This window comes from Protopterus annectens, chromosome 7.part1 (genome assembly GCF_019279795.1).
Source record: "Protopterus annectens isolate FY-2018-M chromosome 7.part1, PAN1.0, whole genome shotgun sequence".
Classification (NCBI taxonomy): domain Eukaryota; kingdom Metazoa; phylum Chordata; order Ceratodontiformes; family Protopteridae; genus Protopterus; species Protopterus annectens.
In genome coordinates, this window is record NC_056740.1 from 209562769 (window position 1) to 209584535 (window position 21767).

Genomic DNA, 21767 nt, shown 5'->3' on the forward strand with positions numbered 1-21767 from the left:
AACTCTGACCCTGTGGGTTCTGTCACTCAGCCAGTTTGCAACCCATCTTGTGATGTATGGGTTAACATTTAAGCTGATGAGTTTTTCAATGATACCCGAGTGGGGTATTGTATCAAGGCCTTCGCCAGATCGAGGTAGGCTGTATGGACTGCCTTTCCCTCATCAATGGCTTTGGTGACTGTTTCGAAAAAGTCAACCAAGTTTAGAAGGCATGATCTGCCTTTGACAAAGCCAAACTGGGATGGATCCAAAGTCTGCAAATTCCCTATGTCTTTATTTATGAGGTCCATTATGATCCTCTCCATGGCTTTGCAGATAAGGCTTGTCAAGCTAATGGGCCGGTAATTTCCAGGGTCAGTGGAGGCACTGCCTTTGTGAAGTGGGACCACAGTTGCAGTGCGCCACTCCCTGGGTACGTATCCAGAGGTAAGACTATGATTAAACAGCTGTCCTAGCTGTGGGTTTAATTCCTCGTTGAGTTCATGGATCACACAGCCGGGGACACCATCAGGTCCCATGGATGCTGTGTTTTTTGCTTTGGAGAGAGCAGTTCTCACATGGGCGTTGGAGATGTTTGGGGGGCTGCAATCGCTTGGTGTAGATATCTCTCCTTTTGGGGGGGAGCGGCGGGAGAAGTTTGCACTGAACCTGTCAGCCAGTATGTTGGCAATGTCTGTAGGATCAGTAATCTTCACATCATTTTGAACTAGTTCTGAGCATATCTGGGAGTTTCCTCCCAGGTTTCTAACATAGCTAAAGAAGGCCTTATGATTGTCTTTTGAGTCTTTAGCTATTTTTCTCTCAAAATTTGCTTTGGATGATTTTATAAGAGCTCTTAGTTTTTTACTTATAGTGATCAAGGGTGTCTTACCTTTTAAGGATTTTGCTCTATCTTGTAGTAGCTTCCTCCTTTTGTTGTAGAGTTTGTTTATGGCTGGGGTCCACCAGACTGGACGCTTGCCTTTGGTACAAAGAGTCTTTGTTTTGCTTGGGATTGCCTTATCCATGCAGTCCTGCAGGTGCTGGTAGAAGGCATTTGTAAGTGATTCAGCGGCTTGAGTACTGTTTTCCGCCTCGGGGCCTTAAAGGAGACCACACTAGTCTTTAGAAGTGTGAAGTCGGCTTTCGAGAAGTTCTTTACTGTGGTCTTTTTATTTCAGGTGGGGTGGGATGAGGACCTCCAGCGAGATTAGTTTGTGATCTGATCTCACCAGTGAGGGGTATACTTCGGTGTTGAACATTGTGCTCCCATGTTCGTGATGATGAGATCAAGTATGTTTTCTCCTCTTGTGGGGATGGTGACTAGTTGTTCCATGGCATTTGAGTTTATGAATTCCAGGAACTTTTGGGCTAGGGTGTTTGGGCTTGAGTAGTGTTCCCAGTCTATATTAGGGTAATTGAAGTCACCTAGTATGATGGTGTTTGGTGATACATTTATCCCCTCTAGTGTTTTCAGGAAGGCCATGTGAGGTTCCTGAGTTTGTGAGGGTGGCCTGTAACATGCTACAATTTGCAGAGCAGTCTTGCCTATGGTTAATTGCACCTGGATGGTCTCCGATGCATCGTGCGTTGCCACCAGTCTTGAGGTGTGGGTGTCCTTGATGAATATGGATACCCCCCTCCTTTCTTGGTATTGTCCGGATTTTGGGGCCGGAACGCATGATAAGAGGTAAAACCTGATAGTGCTGGGGTGCTTTCAGGAGCCTTGAACCAGGTTTCTGTCACTGCACAGACATCGATGTTCTCCATACTGAGAAGGGCCTCGAGTGCATTTTGAGATTTAGACTTCTGGCATTGAGCAGCATTACCCTTAGTTTTTTCCTTTTTTGTGTTCTAGGGTGGTAGGTTTAGAATTTGAGCCTTGCCTAAAAAGGCACTATGGGGTGGCAAGAGCCTTTGCCAATATCCGAATCCCAGGGTGACAGGTGCAAGCCGTCCCTTGCGAAGCAGTGTGGCTTGTCCAGCATGTCATCCCAGGCAGACAGACATTGGATCCCTTTGAATGACACCAGAGTTTAAGCCAATTGTTAAAGCTGATCATCTTATCTCTGTATTGTGGCATCATTCTTGGTGAAGGTAGGATACTGCTCAAGGTCAGGGTCATACCTGCCTGGGCTACATAATCAGAGAGCTCCTCAATGTCTCTTTTCATGTAGTCCAAGGAGGTACGTCTCAGGTCGTTTACACCAGCGTGGACAATGACTGAGTCGTATTTGTACCTGCTGTTGAGAGACTTGAGTGCTTGCGTTATGTGGCGGATTCTAGCCCGACAGGCAGCTTACTGTGACCTTCTCCTTACTCAGTCTGGTGAGCGGGACGTCAGTGTGTCTGACTATGGAGTCACCAATGACTAGTGTATCTGGCATTGTGTTTGGCCTTAAGGGCTGTGACTGTTTGACACTCTGACTGTGAGGTCTATGTGTTGCAGGTGTTGTGTTCTGAGGTGGTGGTTGTTTGGGTGTCTGCTTTGGTGGCCTCTGCTGTTTTGGTAGATTTTTGATCAGAGCCCGAGTATGTCTTTGTGTGTTTATGTGTATGATTTGAGGTTGTGATGGTACTATGTGAGACTGGGTCTATAGTGTGTGTGGTAACCTTCTCCTCCTGACTGGTCTTGCCAGTCCTATGTTGAGAGAGCTCAGCCTCCAGTTTGGCCGTATAGTTGCATCTCTCGCATGTATTTGTGTTTTGTGGGAGGAGGAGAGGGTTGTCTGTGTACATGAGGCAATTGTAACATTGCCTCAATATTCCCAGGTTCACCAGCTGAGCAGGAGAGGACACTAGCAACTGATCCTCGACATGCTAGAAGGACTAGACAAACAAACTTTAAAAGAGATTCGGGGACGTGGGTGACCGAGAAATGGGGTTTGCCTTTTGGGGTGCTATCTATAAGAGTGCCGTATCAAGGTAATAAGTACTGTAGGAGCAAGTGCTAGGTTTAACAGATAGAGAAAAGTCTACTTGGAGTCAAGTAGAGATGATCTTTTAGGTATTAGAGAAAGTGCTAGTAACAGGGATGCTTAAAGGTAAGATTGAAAAGAATGCACTCTGCAGTGTGCACTAGAGAAGTTAGATATGAAAGTAGGTAACTTGAGTTTTACCTGTTTAAAAAGTTAAGGTTTAGTGGAGAGTTACTATTTTTAAAACAGCAAGATGGACTGAAAGGGGTGGTTACTTTTGTATTTTGGTACTATGAAATACTGTAGGATGGCCAATAAATTTAAATAATTGAAGGGGTGGGATTTCAAAAGTGATGGTTTTGTGATTACTCACATAAGCCAGTGAAAGTAGAGAGAAATGAGATATATGGTCAGATTAACATAAGAGGCGGGCAACTAGAAAGACAGTGGTATTTAACAAGACAACTTAAATGGGTGGAAGGGCGGGAAAAAATTCTGCCTGACTCAGAACAGAGAGAGCTGTGGTCTCTTTTGAAGTTTTAATATGCTGTTAAAACAGAATGCAAGCAAAACACAAGGTAAAGAAAACAAACTACAGTATTCAAAATATAGAAAGGCAATACAGAAATACAAAAAATAACAGCAAACTAACCTTTCCTTCACAGCAAAGTGTAGCAGAGTCTGGATGAGCCTTTCTGGTAAAGCTGTTTCGGCCTCTCTGCAGCTTCTTGATGGTGTTTCTTTTACTCTTTTGTCTGTCTGTGCTGTGTCTCTCTTTTTGCACCTTGAAGTGTTTCCTTCTTTCAGCTGCCTTGATTTCCAGCCATTTAATTTCTGTATTTGTCATCTGAAGATGGTTTGAGTTGTTTTGCTGCATGCCGTCCATTCATAGCTGCTACAAGGCTGTCTCCATGCTTAATGGACTGAATTTTCGCTACATCCGAAGCAGGTATCATATCACCCTTGATCACATCAGCAGGTTTAATTCCTTTGCGTCACAATTCTTGTTAGCTGTTACACACATTTTTTCATACTTTGCAGATCTTATTTTGTCTGTTCCTAAATACTCTTGACTAAAACAATAGAATAACTGATGTGCAAGGTGTAATGTTGTATACTTGCCATATAGTTGAAAAGGAACACACACTTTTTGTTAACAAAACTATTGTGCAGACTATGCAAGTCCAATTCACAATGTAGACATATTGCTGCAAGCCTCTTTTATGTGATGAACAGGCCCAAAAATCTGCACCCACCGTCACCGATTTATATGTGACAGACAAAGGTTGTGATGACACTACTGGATTTAAATGCACACAGCTGGCACCAGATAATATGCACAGAGGAGCTGTCCTTCATAGCATACATTAAATATATACCACCCACACCTAAATAAGCTTTATGCTAATCTTACACTGACAACTGTTGAGTAAAGTTACATTTCCTGGCTCCCCAGGCTCTTGCTCACCTTGCTGCAAACGCAGTGCCTTCCAGTACTGACTTACCAACAATGACTGAAGCTTATCAAAGATTATTTTGCATATGCATGCACACATACGGACATGCGCACAAACACGCACGCGTGTGTGCTCACACACACACACACACACACACACACACACAAAGTGGTTTTCAGGAGGTAATAAAGATCTCTGCAGTCACCAGTACCTCCCTACCTGACTTAACGATAACATGGTGCCATCAACCAGATGAGTTTGGCACACCAACAATACAATTGCTTTTTGCCCTTAAATAAGCCAGCAATTACATATTTGTGTAGTAACAATAACTTTAAATGGTCAGTGTTCAGAAATTGGTTACCAGTAACCTCAACATCACCAACTCCACAAGCATACTCTTATACTAATAAATACATAATCAGACATAAACATTCAGAACTAATGTAAAAAATTCTTTACTTGAAATAAATGCAAGCTACGTAATATACTGTATGAAATTAGATATATGAGTAGATATACACTTGCATGAAGAAATGCAGGTATGTTTTACTGGCAAGATGGCATATAGAAAAATTCTGTTCATCAGGTTATCTGGCCTTGTCACTACCAATAGCTACTAAAGATTTTTCTGAATTGTATCAACCTCTAACTTATAAGTCCACGCAGCAGTTGCACAGTCTCACAGACAAGGAATTTCATGCTTGAATTTCTGTCCCAGAAACTGCTGTCAGCTGTGCATACTTCAAGACAAACACTGGCATTTAACAATTTCTGTCTCTGCCTAAAAGGAGATCAGTGTTCTGTGTTTCCTGCTCCCTTATATTTGAATTAAAAGTCTCCCTGTTTCCACTGCCACATAGTTATAGGGGGAAGCTAGACTGAATAAGGTAACGCATCCTTTGACCTGGATTAACATTTCAGTAACACTGAGCTCTTGCACTACAAATTCATGCGCAGTTGAAAACTTAGTTTCATTTTTTTAATGGATTTGCTTCGTTTCAGTGAATGCAACTGTGTATTTTGTACTGGCCACATTTTTTGTATTCTAAACATTTTAAATGCTACAATTTACTGAAAGGAACAGCCAGAGTTTTTGTGCAAATAAAATATAATTAACTTGGCTTAATACAACTCCCATTCTCACTGCATGCTTTATTAATTTTATTTATTATTTTACCATTTAACTGAGTAGGCATACTGGTACAAGGACCCTTTTCAAGCAAGACCTAAACAGGCTGGCATACAGATTAGCCACACACACACACACACACACACACACACACACACACACACACACACACACACACACACACACGTGTATAAAGCAGCAGGAATTCTATATATATCTGTAAAGTTAAGTACAGTCCCAACAAGATCCACAGAGCTCATCAGTACTCACCCAATACAGTTATAGAGTAATTGTTAGGGGGTAATAGTGAGGGATATACTTATGTTCCTCCTGGTAAGTTTAGTAGAGGTGAGTGAGGAGGTGAGGAGGCTAAAGTATTGAAATAGACTAGGTGTAACAGGTTAGGAAAATAGGATGCAGTTAGTGTAAGAGCTTGATTGCAGGCGCTTTTACAGTATGTACAGAAAGTATTAATAAAAATAGACTGGATAAGAGAATAGATAAAATGCATACAGAAATTTGGATGAACCGCTGTTAAATTAGGAGTGCTCACTGTTGGCCAGATTGATGAGGAAAGCAGTACAAGAATTATTACCTTTTGGTTTCATATAAAAAAATACATTGGTTATTATCTCTACTGAAATTGTGAGGGATCTGCAAAAGCTTTCTAGTCTGGTAGAGTTGATGAGGGAAGATATTTTTCCAATGGAGAGCTACTAATTTAAGAAAATATTTTCAGTAGTGATGACTGAAAGGAGAGTGAGTCAGCAGGTTGCTATCATTCTGCCTAGAAAAGTATGAAGTGTTCCCAAATCGAAGGTGTTTTTGAATGGTGAGAGCTGTATTGCTCATTTATGAGTTTCTATCTGATGGAGCTGGGAAGGAAAGAGGCCCCAGCCACTTACTGGAACCAGTGAGGCGAATGAACCTGAAAATGTGATTTTCAGGTTTGTGGAGGTTTTGAAAGAAACAATGAAGTACAGTTATGGGAAGAGAATATTTAAGATGAGGCAAAAGGACAGTAATAGCAGTGTCTTTTCTTGCGTCTGTAATAAGAAGGAGATACATTTTATAGGCTTTTTTTTTAGTTAGGACTTTATTGGATTGCTGGATATGGGATAGAAAAGATAGTGATGGTTTGAGAATTTTTCCCAGGTATCTTTCTGGAAGTGTTTAAGGACAAAATATGGTAAGAGGTAGGGAGGTGTAGCGCCTCCTGTTAGTTCCAAGCAGCACACCGCTGCATTTTTGCTATTGAGAGAGAGTTTATTGTAGTATAGGCAATTCCAGAGGAGTTTAAAGTCATTTTGGAGTGAGGACTTTCTTTGCTTTAGAGACTTGGAAGATCTGAATATGACTATGTTGACAACAGTATGATTATGTTATCAGCACTGAGAGTGAAACTAAAGATGAGTAGTACATATGGGAGTTCATTAACAAACAGAGAGAATAAGGGAGGGCCAAGTATGGATCCTTGTTGGACTTCTCTGGTGCAGAAAAGGGAAATGGTGGTTGGACAGTAGATAATACAATGAAGATTCTGCTGACCAAGTAGTTACTGATCCATAAACAGACTTTATCTTAGAAACTACGTCTTTCAAGTTTTGTAAGGAGAACTTTGCAGTCTACATATTTAAAAGCCCTTTTAGGTCCACAGACATTGCATCATTCCATTTACCTCTTTCCATATTGCAGTAAGTATTAGTGATAAGGTAAAGTCTTAAACGATATAACACTGGTTTATGTACTGGATAATCTGATTATAAACAAGTTTATTTTGGCTAATGAGTCAAGGTTGTGTGTGGGGTGGTGATCTTTGGCTTTTCTTGAGTTGTGTACTGTAAGGAAGAGGGACTGTTGAAGCATGTTCAGGTAAGTTTGTTGTGGCTTTGGTTATGAGGTGTGAGTAAATGAACTGAGTTACTTTCTGAGATTTGGTTAAGCATATGTTTAACTAAATTCTCTCTAAGATCGCTCTCAAACATTACTTAACTCACCTCACTCTCTGTTCTGTAACCTCCCCCCTTGAACCTTGTATAAATCTGGTTCACTACACACCTCCCTCACCCTCCCTTTTTCATCCCTTTCCCCCTTTCATCTCACTTCCTCTCACATTACTCCAGCCACCCACTTCCTGCCTTAATACCTCAGGCCTCCTCTCTCCTACCTACCTCCTGTCAGTAAGCAAATAATCTTTCCTGTCTCTCTACAGGCTACCCAACTATCCATATTTGGACCCACATTATGCTAACTATATATCCTAACATCGCACATCATCTCTCAACACTAACTCCTCTTACCACCCTCCCCAAAACCCTTGTAGCTTGTCCTATCGCCTACTGCTACCCATCTAGAATGTGATAATCTTATAACGTTATCTCTTACTTTGAGTGTATGTTCACTTTCATAAGAATCTGACTAGCTTTATTTGTGATCAACTCTTGCTTGCCTTCACTGTTGTAAATGCATCTGACAATCTATTCTCATTGTACTGCATATTTACTAAACTCTGTAATCATCTATTTTTTGTACACTGGAGCTTTTCTCCCCGGGCCTCCACTGAAAAAGGGCTCTGTCCCAGTCGGACTATCCCGGTCAATAAATGTTAAAAAAAATAAAAATAAATTGCTTTGAAGTGGAATTGTGGAGAGCTGAGGTAGATGTTGGTAAAGGTATTGTTGCAAGGCTGTGAGAGTGGTTATTCTGTCTTGAATTCATACCTCCCAAACTCTTACTGCAGGAAATCTGGGCAAAGCCTGACAAAACAGGGGAGCAAAGGCAGAGAAATAGGGACACATTTTAAATATTGTTTTTATAAACTTAGAAAGTTGCTAGAGTAACAGGATTTGTGTTAACATATATTTTCTGAAGGATTTGAAGTCTGAAACAGAAATGTATGTCATTACTTAGTGACTTCAATCCTCAGATCATCCCAGTGATTTGCCAGAAAATCATCAATATTATGAGGAATAGGCCAAAAATATGAGACAAAAATCTGGACATTCTGCGAAAATTTAGACAGTTGAGAGGTATACTTGAATTCCTTGTATAGTGTCAATGGAAAAAATCTTTTGAATTGCATTTTTTAATATAGCATTATTTGTAAGTTCAGTGACAGTATTCCAGAACTTTTTTTTTTGCTGTTGTAGGAGACTGAGCATCTTTCTTATCAGTAGTCAGTCATTCGTTGCATATTTCCATCTAAAAAATTGATCACTTGTCACAGGGCTTAAATAAAATGTCACAGTGAAAGGCAGAATTTTTAATTTACACTACGAGGTGCATTTTAAGTAAGGTTTTATAAGTTCCACTTGCAGACTTTTCTTTTGAGTAACACTTGCTGGATCATATAGTGCACTACATCACCTTACATCTTCTGCATGGAAATGTACCTACCCTACTGCTTTCAAAGAAGTTACGTTTATTGTGCATTGGTCTATAACACAGTTTGAACACAGAGAAGAATTTAAGTGTTCCTCAAGAGGTTTGTACTGATTTTATATATATATATATATATATATATATATATATATATATATATATATATTATATAGGATATTATCCAGAATAACTGGAAGTTATTAATGCTGGATAGTAAAAATCAGAAACATTGTTGGTGAGTTACCCTGCTTTCAGTTATAAGAGAAATCGTAATTTAAGAAGCTTACTGTGTTATAGACCAATGCACAATAAACGTAACTTCTTTGAAAGCAGTAGGGTAGGAACATTTCCATGCAGAAGATGTAAGGCTTGTAGATATATTAACATAACTAATGTATTTGAACATTCTGTAACTTGTAAAAAATATCAATATCATAGCTATATGCATCTTGTGTTACCAGAAATGTGATCTATATTGCAACATGTACACTAGATTTTACCAACATAAAATGATGAACAAACAGAATGATGAAGGAACGCATCCTACAGCAAGTTACTGATACATGCAATGAAGTACAAAGAAGTGATTTGGTTCAACATATTACTGCATGTACAGGGCATGGTTTTATTTTTATGGTATTGGATATGTTTAACTCCACACCAAGAGGTGGAGATGTTTTTAATGCTACAGAGGTCAAAGAAGTACATTGGATTGTTGATCTGAGGGCAGATATTCCACTGGGTTTGAATTGTGTTATTCCATTAAAACCCATTTTAAAGGAAAGGAGGCAGTAAACGCTACAATTAATTGTCTTTTGCATTCACTAATTTGATTGGATGTTAGTTAATGAGTTTTTGTCAATGAGGGTGCCTTCTGATTTGTTGTATAATATTTAAATCCTATTTTCAGTTTTTATGAATGGATCTGATGAAGGAATTGTATCCGAAAGCACTTAACCATTTTTATTGTCTTTACCATTAAATTTATGTACTTTGCCGTGGTTGTCCTACTGTTGTTCGTTATATGCATTTTTTATACTTTTTATTGTACAGTGGGACTGTTGCTCTCGTTTGTGTTGTTTTGTGCCCTTATTTTGAGATTTATGGGAGGTTAGCCAAAAAGAATACATTATTGTATACTATATAATCTGATATTGTTAATCCTCATTCATTCCTTACGCCTAGGTTATCGGTTCTGACCTTGGAACCGAGCCGGCCATCTTCCAAGCTCGTGACAGCCACAAACTCTCGAGCTAAACTCTTACCCACAATTCCCCTCTCCCTGTTACCCCAGATTTTGTTTGCCACATCGCCATTCAGTCGTGTCAAGCCACTTCTCTTGAGCTAAGTAAATCTCTTTGATAATACTTTATCGTATTGCAGTTATTCTCTGTTCTAAATTTGTTGAATAGTTATCTCTTACCCTATCGAATCTAGAAGCTTCTTTTTGGTTTTCCTTTCTAGCCCTTCTTCCTGTGAGGTAACTCCTTTAACATCGTTGGTAAATTTTTTCCTGTTTTACTTTTGGGTATTTCTTGTACCATTGTTGGTACCTTCTTCCTTCCTTTTCTTTCTTCCTCCTATCATGGCAGAGAAAAAAGGTAGTCTGGGATTTAAAAGATGTGTGGATTGTGGGCATAAATTGCCTATTTCGGATGCACATGCGTCTTGTGTTTACTGTTTGGGTGTGCCTCACTTGACTGTTGACCCACCTTGCGGGATTTGTGCTAATTTGTCTAACAGGACTTTGGTGGAAAGGAAAAATAAGCTGATTTTAAAGGGACTACTTAAATCTTCCTTTTCAGAGGCTATTTCTGGGGCGGAGGCTTCAAACCCTCCTAGTTCCCATAAGAAAAGAGATGAACACAAGAAGGCCAAGTCTCTCCCGTTGTCTCCTGCTGGGGACAGCCAGGAACCGAGACCTAAGAAGGCCAAACTTTCTAGTTCGGATTTCACTTCTTTGGCCCTGAGGCTTTCGGTGCCTAATTTTGTGCCCTATACCTCATCGGAACCAAGGGGCCCCTCGTTTCAGACTTCCTTATCGGCACTGAACTTTTCCTCATTGCATACCTTTCCTGCATCGATGGCTGTTCCGACACCAGCTTCTGCTTTGACTCCGGCTATTAGCACAGCACCGACTATTCTCTCAGTACCAACTACCTCGTTTTCTGCATCGATACCTACCATAGTGCCAACTACCACTTCGGCACCGACCTCGTCGGTGCAGACCTTGCCTTCAGCACCGATGATCTCCTCGGTGCAGACACCAGTAGTACAAGCCCTTGCGGCTCCTTTGCTCCATTGTTTTTGGTGCAGATGCCTGTTTTAGCACCATCTAAAGACCCCTTTGTGGGCACCGAGTTTCCTGCATCCTTGAATAGACCTGACTCCCCTTCAGCTATGTCTGTGAGATCCACTAGAAGCCTCTCGGAGCATGATGTAGTGTGCCTTGTGGATCAATTGCTTTTGACCAGAGGTATCCAACCCTCCAGGAACTACTCTTCCTTTGGAGGTGATCACCCTTCTCCAAGGACCCCTACTTATTCTCCTCCTCCATTGCCTTTGAAGCCTCCTACTGTAGCACAGACTTCCCTCACTACGGCTCCTACCATGGACCTCACTAAGGAGTCACAGTTGCCTTTGTGGCAGGAGAGACTTGTCACTCCAGTCACTGCTCTGGATGCTAGCTGTGACGTACATACTCCTAGTTTTCACAGCCATCCAGGGACTCCGAGTTGGCGGGCTGATTTACTTGAGCAAGATGTGACCTCCTCAGTTGGACCAGCCTTCCAACTCATGGAGAAGGCTCTCGCGTCTGTTGGCGATCCTGTGCTGTCAGTGCCCCCGTCCTCCTCTGGACTGCAATTTACACCAGACACTTCTAGCGGACACCTGGTACAAGGGCCTCAGGACGAACTCCCACTAGAGGCTCCCCTTGTGCTGTCTTCTCCAGATTCCTCCCCTGAGGAAGTTCATCGCAAGAGTTCATGTAAGAGGAAGCACGTAGACTCCCCAGAAGAGTCCCATATGGAAGACACAGACTTTGATGATGGGGAAGGGTCCCCTCAGTCACCCTCTGAGGTATCCTTTGGAGAGATCCTTAAAATACTTAAGCAGAGAGGTGATTGGCAGCCCTCTAACCCGACCTCTGAAGAGTCTGTGTTCCTACAGGTCTTTCATGCCCGGCCCCCTACCTCTTGGGGTACTCCACCTGCCGATGACCTTGTCCAGCTCATTGTGCAGTGTGCTTGGAAGGCTCCTGACACCATTGATGCCATTCCCCACAGGCCAGATAAAATCCTGTCCCCTCCAGATAGTGAGCCTTACTGGTCCAAAGGTCTTCCTGTAGATGCCTTGGTGGTGGCGGCCGCAACAAAGAAGGATCTGGCGGAAGAAAGCCAGACTGTCCACCTGCCCACAAACAGTCATGGGCGCTGGGCAGATTAGGGAAGTATACCTTTTCATCAGCGACCTTTACAGTCAGGTCCCTGAATTATATGGCTTTTTTTACCAGGCTTCAAAGAGACTTAATTTCTGAGTTCTCTGAAACCTTGGCCAGAGCTGTGTCTGATGAGGTCCGGGACAAAGTGGCCTCACAGTTAGCCACCCTTGAATCGATTTCTAACTCCTCCATGCATCTGATTTCTCACGCATCAGAAGGAGCAGCTAGAGCAGCGGGTGCAGGCATAGTCATGAGACGGCATGCCTGGATGCGCTTGTGTGATTTTGCGGAACCTTTCAAGGCTTCCTTTCTGAATGCTTCCATTGAAGCCTCTTCGTTGTTTGGACCCAAGTTTAAAGACACACTGGCTAGGTGTGAACAGGATGGTAAGACCCTTTCTGCTGTGGGTGTCTGCTATTCTTCCCCTAAACGGGCTTTCTCCAGAAACTAGAAGAGAGGGAAGATGTGGCACAAAAAGTCTCAGGGTTCTTTCCGTGACACACGAGCCGAGTTTTCCCCTAGAGGCAGAGGGGAAAACTCATATGGAAGATGCCCTTTCGGGGCAGAGGAGGTCCGTATAACCAGGGTTCCAGAGATTCTTTCTCTGGCCAGTCCTACCAGCGCTCCTGAAGAGTGGCCCAACTGCTTTCCTCTGGAAGCGGTTAGGGGTCGTTTCTCTTTGTACCCTTCTGCCTGACAAACTATTACCACCGATTCTTTGGTACGAGAGATAATAACCAGAGGTTAGCATATTCCCTTCAATCTTTGTCCCGCCCCACTAAGGAGCTTACCCGATGTTCCACCCAGTCAAAGGGTAGAAGCAGCATTAGAGAGTTCAAAGCTGCTAAGAAAAAGTGTCACCCAAATAGTCCCACCAGACCAAATAGGATCCGGATTCTACTCAAGATTATTTTTAGTGCCAAAAAAGACCGGGGACTGGAGACCAATTTTGGATTTCAGTGTACTAAACAAATTCGTAGAAGTACAGAAATTCTGGATGGTCACAATACAGTCTATCCTCCCACTCCTGGAGGCAGGCAATTGGATGTGCTCTGTAGATCTTCAGGATGTGTACTACCACATAAAGTTGGACAGACCATCGAGAAGATTCCTTCACTTCCATGTGGGAGCCAGTCATTACCAGTTCCGAGTACTGCCCTTCGGACTCTCTGCAGCCCCCAGAGTGTTGACCAAGTGCATGGCAGTTGTCGCAGCTCACCTACGACTACAAGGATTCCGGGTGTTTCCATATGTAGACGACTGGCTCATCACCTCCCCCACCAGACTTCTATTGGAAAAAGCCTTGGCATACTCTCTTCACACTGCAGAAAGGTTAGGCATAACCTATCCCCATCCCACTCCATAGAATTCATTGGGGTCCTGTTGGATACAAAGAATTGCATGGCATCAATTCCAGAGCACAGAATTTTAAGGATAAAACAACAACTCATACCTATCCTCTCAAGGAAAAGATCGACAGCACATTCTGTTCCCCACTTGTTGGGTTCCATGGCAGCTTCCATCACCATTACCCCCTTGCAAGGTTTCACATGAGGCTTTTTCAATGGTTACTACTCACCCAGTGGTACCCTTTTCAGTTTCCTCTCTCATCCCTGATTCAGGTGACTCAGATATGCAAACAAGACTTGATTTGGTGGATGTCGCAGAACCCATCGCAATGGTCTTGCCCCTTTACACCCCAACAGCCCAAAGCCACAGTGACCACGGGCGCCTCCCTGATGGGGTGGGGTGGGGGGCTTTTTCAGGGGGGAAGACTGTCCAAGACACGTGGTCGCACCTAGAGGCTCATCTGCATTTAAATGTCCTAGAACTGAGGGTGGTGCTTCTAGCGTTGCAAGTATTTCATCCCCTCCTTCCGTCAGGGACGATTGCAATACAATCGGACAACATGGCTGTAGTCTGGTACATCAACAGACAAGGCGGAACCAAATCCTACCCACTCTGTCGGGAGGCCATCAGGATATGGCACTGGATGATGGCTACCAACTGCTTTCTTTTAGCAACACACATTTCCGGGAGTTCCAATGTGATAGCAGACAGATTGAGCAGGTGCATTCTGCAACCACACGAGTGGTCTCTGAATCCTCTTATAGTGGCGGAGATTTTCAACCGCTGGGGTTTTCCTTGCTGCGACCTTTTTGCATCCCCAACCAACTACAAGTGCAGCAGATACTTTGCCCTGATTCCCCCTCGGGGATAGTCACCCAGGGACGCTCTAGTCCACGATTGGCCCTCGGGTCTGCTTTATGCCTTTCCCCCTCTCATTCCCCAGTTCCTGAAGAAAGCTCGCTGGTTGAAGAGCAAGATATCCTCATTGCACCATATTGGCCTTGGCAAATTTGGTTCCCCTTCTTATGGCCTCACGTGCTAGATCAACCATAGATTCTCAATCCAATTCCGGATTTGATCTCCGGTCTGCAGAACCTGATTCACCCCAACTTAAACAGCCTGAAGCTCACAGCTTGGTTCCTCCACTTCTAGTGATTGCCAGGCAGACGTGACATTCTTATACTGCATCTCATAAGTCTTCCACCAGAACTGCTTATCTCAGCAAGTGGAAAAGGTTTACCATTTGGCTGAAGGAAAAAAAAAAAAGGACCCTTTTTAAACACCAGTGCCGGTAGTACTGGAGTATCTGTCCAGTTTATTCCAATCCGGCCTATGTGCTTCTATCATTCAAGTTCATTTGGCTGCGATATCTAATTTTCACAATGGTGTCCATGACTCTTCTCATCTCACAAATTATGCAAGACTTTTCTAAAAGGCATAATTCATTTGAAACCCCCTTTTAGAGAACCTAGCCAGCCCTGGGATCAATCTTTAGACCTGCAAGCTTGAATACGGCTCCTTTTGAACCAGCTTTTTCATGCGACCTCAAGTTTCTTTCTTGGAAAACTTTTCTCTTGGTCGCCATTACTTCTGCCAGACGTATCTCTGAACTTCAAGTTCTGTGTATCAAACCGCTTTACTTAATCTTTCATAAAGATTGAGTGTCATTGAGAACTAATCCTTCCTTCCTGCCAAAAGTGATCTCTCAAATGTCCATTAACCAATTCATTGAATTGCCAGTTTTCTTTCCCAATCATTCAAGCAGTGGAGAGTATTGCCTACATACCAGTGACATTCACAGGCAACATTGTTTCTATCTGGACAGAACTAAGGCTTCTCGTAAATCAGATCAGCTGTTCCTGGCCTATTCTGGTCCTAGACTTGGATGTGCTGTTTCTATGGTCACATTGGCTAAATAGTTAAAAGACTGTGTAACATTTATTTACAAAACTCACTATATCCCTCTGACTACAGCCGTTAGGGCTCATTCCACTAGGTCAGTCGCAACTTCTGCTGCCTTTCATGCTAGAACTTCTTTACCTGACATTTGTGCAGCTTCAACTTGGGGCTATGCCTCATATCTTCATCAATCATTACAAATTGGATTTGGCCTCCAGAGGAAGAGCGTCCTTTGGTTCAATGGTGCTCAGGAATGTCCTTCCATGAGAGCCTCTCAGGAGTAAAGGTAGCTGGGAACTCTGTCCCAGGCATAAGGAATGATTAACAATGTCGGATTAAGAAGTTATGTCTTACCATAATGTTCCATCTATATTGTTGATCCTCGTTCAGTCATTATGACCCTCCCTCCTTCCCCTTCCTGTGGCTTATAGTGGATCTCATCATCCAGTTTCGTTAGGTCCTTTGACCAGTAGTAGCCTGTACTTCCTTTGACTTGCAAACTCAATCTGAGGAAACAGGGAGAAGGGAATTGAGTTTGTGGCTGTCGCAAACTTGGAAGATGGCCGGCTCGGTTCCGAGGTTGGAACCGATAACCCAGCCATAGTGGCTGAATGAGGATCAACAATACAGATGGAACGTTATGGTAAGACATAACTTCTTTTTCTCACTAATAAATTATGTTTCTCAGATTTAATGAAGTACTTTTTTGGTTTGTTTTTCTACATTGGGTATCATTGAAAGTTGAAGTCAGTATTACCATATTACACAACATAAAATCAGTCATGCTTATAATCTTTTTTAAAAATGTATCTCCGATATTTTGGTTATCACACTTTACTTTTAAAAGGGTCTTTAAAGGTCACCTTGCTGCAAACTGTCTTTGTTTTATGTAAGTGTGCTAGTTGTTGTTTAATGTTATGCAGTACATTGGTTGCTTGTAAATAGGCATTTCCTAATGCATCCAAGGGTGATATAAAATGCAATAAAATTAAATTAAAGGTAGTTATATTAACAAGCTTTTCACAGTTTTTATTTTAAAACTGAATTCTGGATTTGCAAATTGCACAAGGAATTAATTAAATTAAATGAGTAAATAGTATGTTAAATTATATGAAAGCCATGGCTCTGTCCACAGCCCTCCATATGCTGGTGTTATTCATGAAGGCAAGTCTTACTTTAGAGATGTATGTAGGTATGTATGTATCTATCTGTTTTTAGGCCTCCTTTCCCATGTGTCCATAAAGTCACATTTGCCTGTTCAGGAGTGTATTTGCCACTCTTCCAGGGCTCGGGAATCTTTTGTAATTGTCCTAATTCCATCATGCTATTACCGTACAATCCTTGTTATTCTAAACTTGTGTGAATGCACTCTTGTGCATAACTAAGATGCTCAGGTGGAGTGCTAGTGCACTGAATGGCAGGCATGTGCTTCCTGAGTCTGTGTTCATGGGTGTTGTACTACTGGCCCCTCCACTAGGCGATGCTGCTGTGGTAATACTCTTCCTACACCCTCCCTAAAGGTTGGGTCGACGTTATCCACTCATGCTTATCTCTGTCTGGCACTGCATACCAGGTTCATGTTGTATGTTTTAGAGATGTGTATTTTTTTTCTTGATGTAGCATATTTGATGACAAAATTTCTGATTTAGGGAGTCTTGAACTTTGCTCCTCAACAGCTGTGTTGCTTTTGAGCAGTCAGCTAGCTTTTTATCACTTGAAAGAATGGCTGTGCTAATATTCATGTTTAAAAATTTCAGATTACTGGTCAAGAAGATGAGACAAGGGATTTCCTAAGTATCCCCCCAGACAGAATTGGACACGGAACATTTCTTCATGCTGAAGTGGGAGGCTCACAAGAACTTGAAAATATTGTGAGACATCTGCAAATACCCCTAGGTAGTATGCTATAATGTAGACAATATAAATAGACAATATAATTATGCAATATTTTCATGATAGAGCCATATCTAAATAATCATCATTTGGAACTATAAGTCACCTACAGCAGGCTGATGATTGGGAAAAAAATGTTCTCATATAAATGTCACTGTAAATTTGTGTTGTTTTACTACCGATCAGTTCAGATACATAATAATTGCCAATTAACTTACCTTTAATCAGTCTTTAAGTGCATTATGATTAATTTTTTGATTAATCAGTCTTTAACTGCACTGCAATTAACTTTTCAATTATATTACATTTAACTGGTCCTTGTTCATTACAGTTAACTTTTTTACTGTGCTGTGACTTTCAGGCATTAACAGTTTGTTGCATTTATGAGAGTGCATTTAAGCTGAGGTTGTACTTGCCATACTGAGAAGTAAAAATGACATGTTAGCAGTGCTTAAGCACTGAAATTTATAGATTGAAAGAAACAGACATATTTGAACACCACGGATGCTCTCTCTACATTTGTAAATGTAGCAGTGCCTACCTTTTTTCTTGCCCACTTTTTCATTTGCTTGTTTGTCATGGTTTCCATATTAAAATATTGACTAGGCATGTTGAAGCCAGTTTGCAGATTAAAAAGGTCAAGTTCTTGCTTTGTGTTTTAGGAAAGAGATTGATAAAGGATAATTCCTTGCAGCCAGCAGTGACCATTGATTCATTTCTTCATGTATGTCATTAATGCCATTAAGAATCCACATTTGTATTCTTACTTGGATATTGCAGTATTAAGGAGGGACCTAACCTGCTATGCTGTTGCATTCTACATTTTATTCCATTTGATGTCCAGGGTCATTTGTACAAGGATGTAAACTCTCAGGTTGCATTTTCTGCTCTTCATAGAGTGATATTTTCGCGGGCATTTTTCTAGATATACTCTTGAAGTTTAAAGACGAGGCTTTACTTGACTAATACCTATTATCACATGCTTTGCTACAAAGAATATTCTGATAAAACTTAGATTTATGGGATCTGTTTTTGGTGGCCTTCAATGGGGTAACTGTTGGGATTTCCTCTTCTGATATTCCCAGCTTTTTATATTTCTAAATATTCTATCACTCCCTTGCTTGGAGAGTGTATTCCTGCCAGCACAGTACAATATCACACATCTGTTTGGGAGGGAGCACCCTATCCACAAGCTACTCATTTAGTTTGGATCATGAGCCTAACATTCATTGTGCAAAAAGTTCCTAAGTTCATTAACTAAACTTTAAAGCCTTAAAATTGTTCTTGTGGTTTATAGATCACAAGTCGAAACCCACAGCCACACGGTCTTTGTTGTCAAAGAGAGAAGTATGAGGGGATGCATTGTTACAAATGCCATCTCTTCAGACCTCTTACCTGCGGGAAAAGAAGGCTTAAGCTCCCTGTCTTTGCTCTTGCAAGATGTTAGATGTGGAGTTCCTAGCCCAAGGATTGGCAGAAAGTTCTGTTACACAATACCATAGTGGTGCTGGAGTGGAGTGGGAAAATAAGGGAGATGGAAGCCAGACATATATCACATATTTTTTCTTCGTCTGAGTTCACTTCAGATGTAGTTTCATGACCTTCATACATTATTAGCTGTTCCTTCAGTAGTGAAGGGTCGGGTCATCCTTCATTATCAATTGATCATGAGAGACAAATAAGAAGTGTGCTTCCAGTAACTATCTTGTGGGATCTCTGCGTCATCTCTCCCATGTTCGAGACTTGGGGCCTTGTGTATAGGGAGTTCCCTTAAGTCCAGTGGTGCTGGCTCAGTTATTCCCTGGACTAAGGAGTCTTTTCCCAAGCCCCCCCCCCCCAGTGGCAAATGATTCACATGCTAAGTTAGTGGGACCTCTTCATAGGCTTCTAACAATATTTTGGCCCATACATTAGCTAAACATCAGCTGTTTAACATCTAGAAGAAGCTAACCTCTTAGTCACAGGAGTATAACTGTAGATAGCACAGGCTGATGTTATAGTGGGACCTTGCTCATGCCTCTCAGAAACAACCACTGTTTCTGACACATTGCTTTTGTTGCTGGAGCCTCATCACCAGGTAAGTTGTACTTGTCTGTTAACACACCCTCTACACCGGCCATCAAGTAAGCCCAAATCTCTCCCTTCCAGCACTAGGATTAAGGAAAGTTTTTCCACTTGTTCTCTTAGGAAGAGAACCTGGGGCTCTGAGGACCCAGTGGTGAATGTCTCTGCACACCTCTCATGTAAGGGACTTTTACCTTTTGCACCCACATTTACTTAATTAAACATCCCATGAAGTCAAAGGGGAAGTCTGTAAACCTTGGCTGAGTGGATGTGCCAGGATTTGACATTTAGTGCAGTTACTGATATCTTTCTTTAAGCATTTACAATAATATATGTAATTCTAAAAGTACTGTAAAAGGAAGAAAAGTAAACCTCATGTTGTTAGAATGTTTGATTTTCTCTGTCAGAAGCCTTGATGCTGTCTTCCAGCAGCAAACTGCTATCATAGTAACAAACCAAGGTACTGTATTATGGTACATTGAGCCTTGCTATTCAGATGTGTGGCAGCTACATGAGTAAAATGTGACATTACAAAACTGCATTGTTTGAAGAATTTGTGTAGTCTCCTTGTGTGGAGACTCTTCCTTAATACAGATTTGTGACATCCCTCATAATTTCAGGGCATAGCAACACAAGCCATCAAAAGTGCCCCCCCCCCAAAAAAAAAGTAAGTACATGGTAAGTATTCTTGCAGTCCTCATGTACCCCTTTATGGGTTTTTTGTCCATCCACCCCTTCCTTCAGTTTAAAAACACTAAGGATACACCAACATGGGGTAAAAGGCAACCTTTAACTGAAGGTCACAAGAGGTTATGATCCCCTTAATATGTTAACGTGCATCAACCTTCAAAGCACTTGGTCTAACAGCTTTGAAGACCTAAAGTTAGTTTCCGACAGCCATTGAAGTTTTGTTCATTTTACAGGCGGCAGGAAGTCCAAATACTTTACTGGTAATCTATCTTCTTTTTGGTATTAGAATATGTAGTGTTCATATTTCATTCATTCGTTTATTTATTTTTTGATACTGCAGTATACTGTTACGGATTACATGGAAGCTATAGCTTATCATAATGCAAAGAACCAATTCTGGCTGGGATGCCAGTCCATTGCAGGACTATGTAGTTATGTTTCAACTTCTTAATTCTTGCAGTACTTTGTCTTTATTTAACACAGGCTTGACATACTCATTTATAAGCAAGTATATCTGTCATACATATTTGCTGATTTACCTCTAGAACCTCCTTTAGTCATAGTACAGTGGTTAATGATATTTTCAATCTGAGACTTCTTAAGAACATAGTAGTTCCTCCGTAAGATCTCAGTGTTGCAACTGAAAATTATGTCTTTCCTTACTTTGAGCTTATCAGTTCTGCTGATGTCAAATTTTGTTCTGAAGTAATAGTAATTTTTTTCTGTTCTTGACTCTTATCAGCTAAGATGATTTCTCAACTGTAGGTCTCAACATCTAGAGTGTGATATGTATTCTTCCACAGAGGAAAGGGGGGTCTTTAAAAACATATTCTGCTTTACGCTTAGAGTCATATCTAAATTTGCTGTGAATCAGTCCATTCAGCTTCCTGTTTTATTTACCAAACAACACAGTAAAGGGGTTAGAATTTTTGAAATGCATGGATATTACACAGAGTTTTGAGGTGTACTTAGATGAGGCAAACCCCATCAGGTAGACTCACTAGTTCTTTCACTCAGAAAGATGAAACAAGGCTATTCAGTAACCAACAGACCCTTTCAAAGTTGTAAGCTTAGATAAGTACCACAAAAAAACGTGACTGGTGAGCTTGGGGCCTATTCCAACATATTAGTAGCTACCACTACATCCTTCAAGAATGTGTCTTCTGAGAGTATTTCTTTGGCTGCCACTTGGCCCTTCCTGTATTCACAGTTTTTCAGAGTATTAATATGTTAACTAGGAAGGAAAAAGGTTGGATAATTAGACTTGGTGGATTATTCCCACCAGGTCTAAATGAACATCTCTAAAAAATCTTTAATGATTTATGCATCATTTTTGCTTTTTGAATGTATATTTGTTCTGACAGGATTATTTATTTTTGGTGGAGGGTGTTCATTTAAAAATTCTTCAAGTGACTCCTGTGTATGTAATTAATTATTAATGAGTTATTGTATGCCATTTGTTATTTTGTGGTGCTCCAGATATTTATAAGTGGATGGCCTTAACCCATTTCTTTTTGACATTGATAAAGGCTCTTGTGCCAAAACTGGTCTGTTTATAATAA

At 41.3% G+C, this 21767-nt stretch overlaps 1 protein-coding gene across 3 annotated transcripts in view; it reads left to right on the top strand.

The window, feature by feature from the left end:
- ADAL (adenosine deaminase like) overlaps positions 1–21767 on the top strand; it is a 594669-nt gene that overhangs the window by 381785 nt on the left and 191117 nt on the right. For all 3 annotated transcript variants that reach the window (XM_044078655.1, XM_044078653.1, XM_044078654.1), the window contains exon 8: positions 17316–17454. In XM_044078655.1, coding sequence (XP_043934590.1) covers positions 17316–17454 — 139 coding nt within the window. The remainder of the gene's footprint in view (positions 1–17315; positions 17455–21767) is intronic.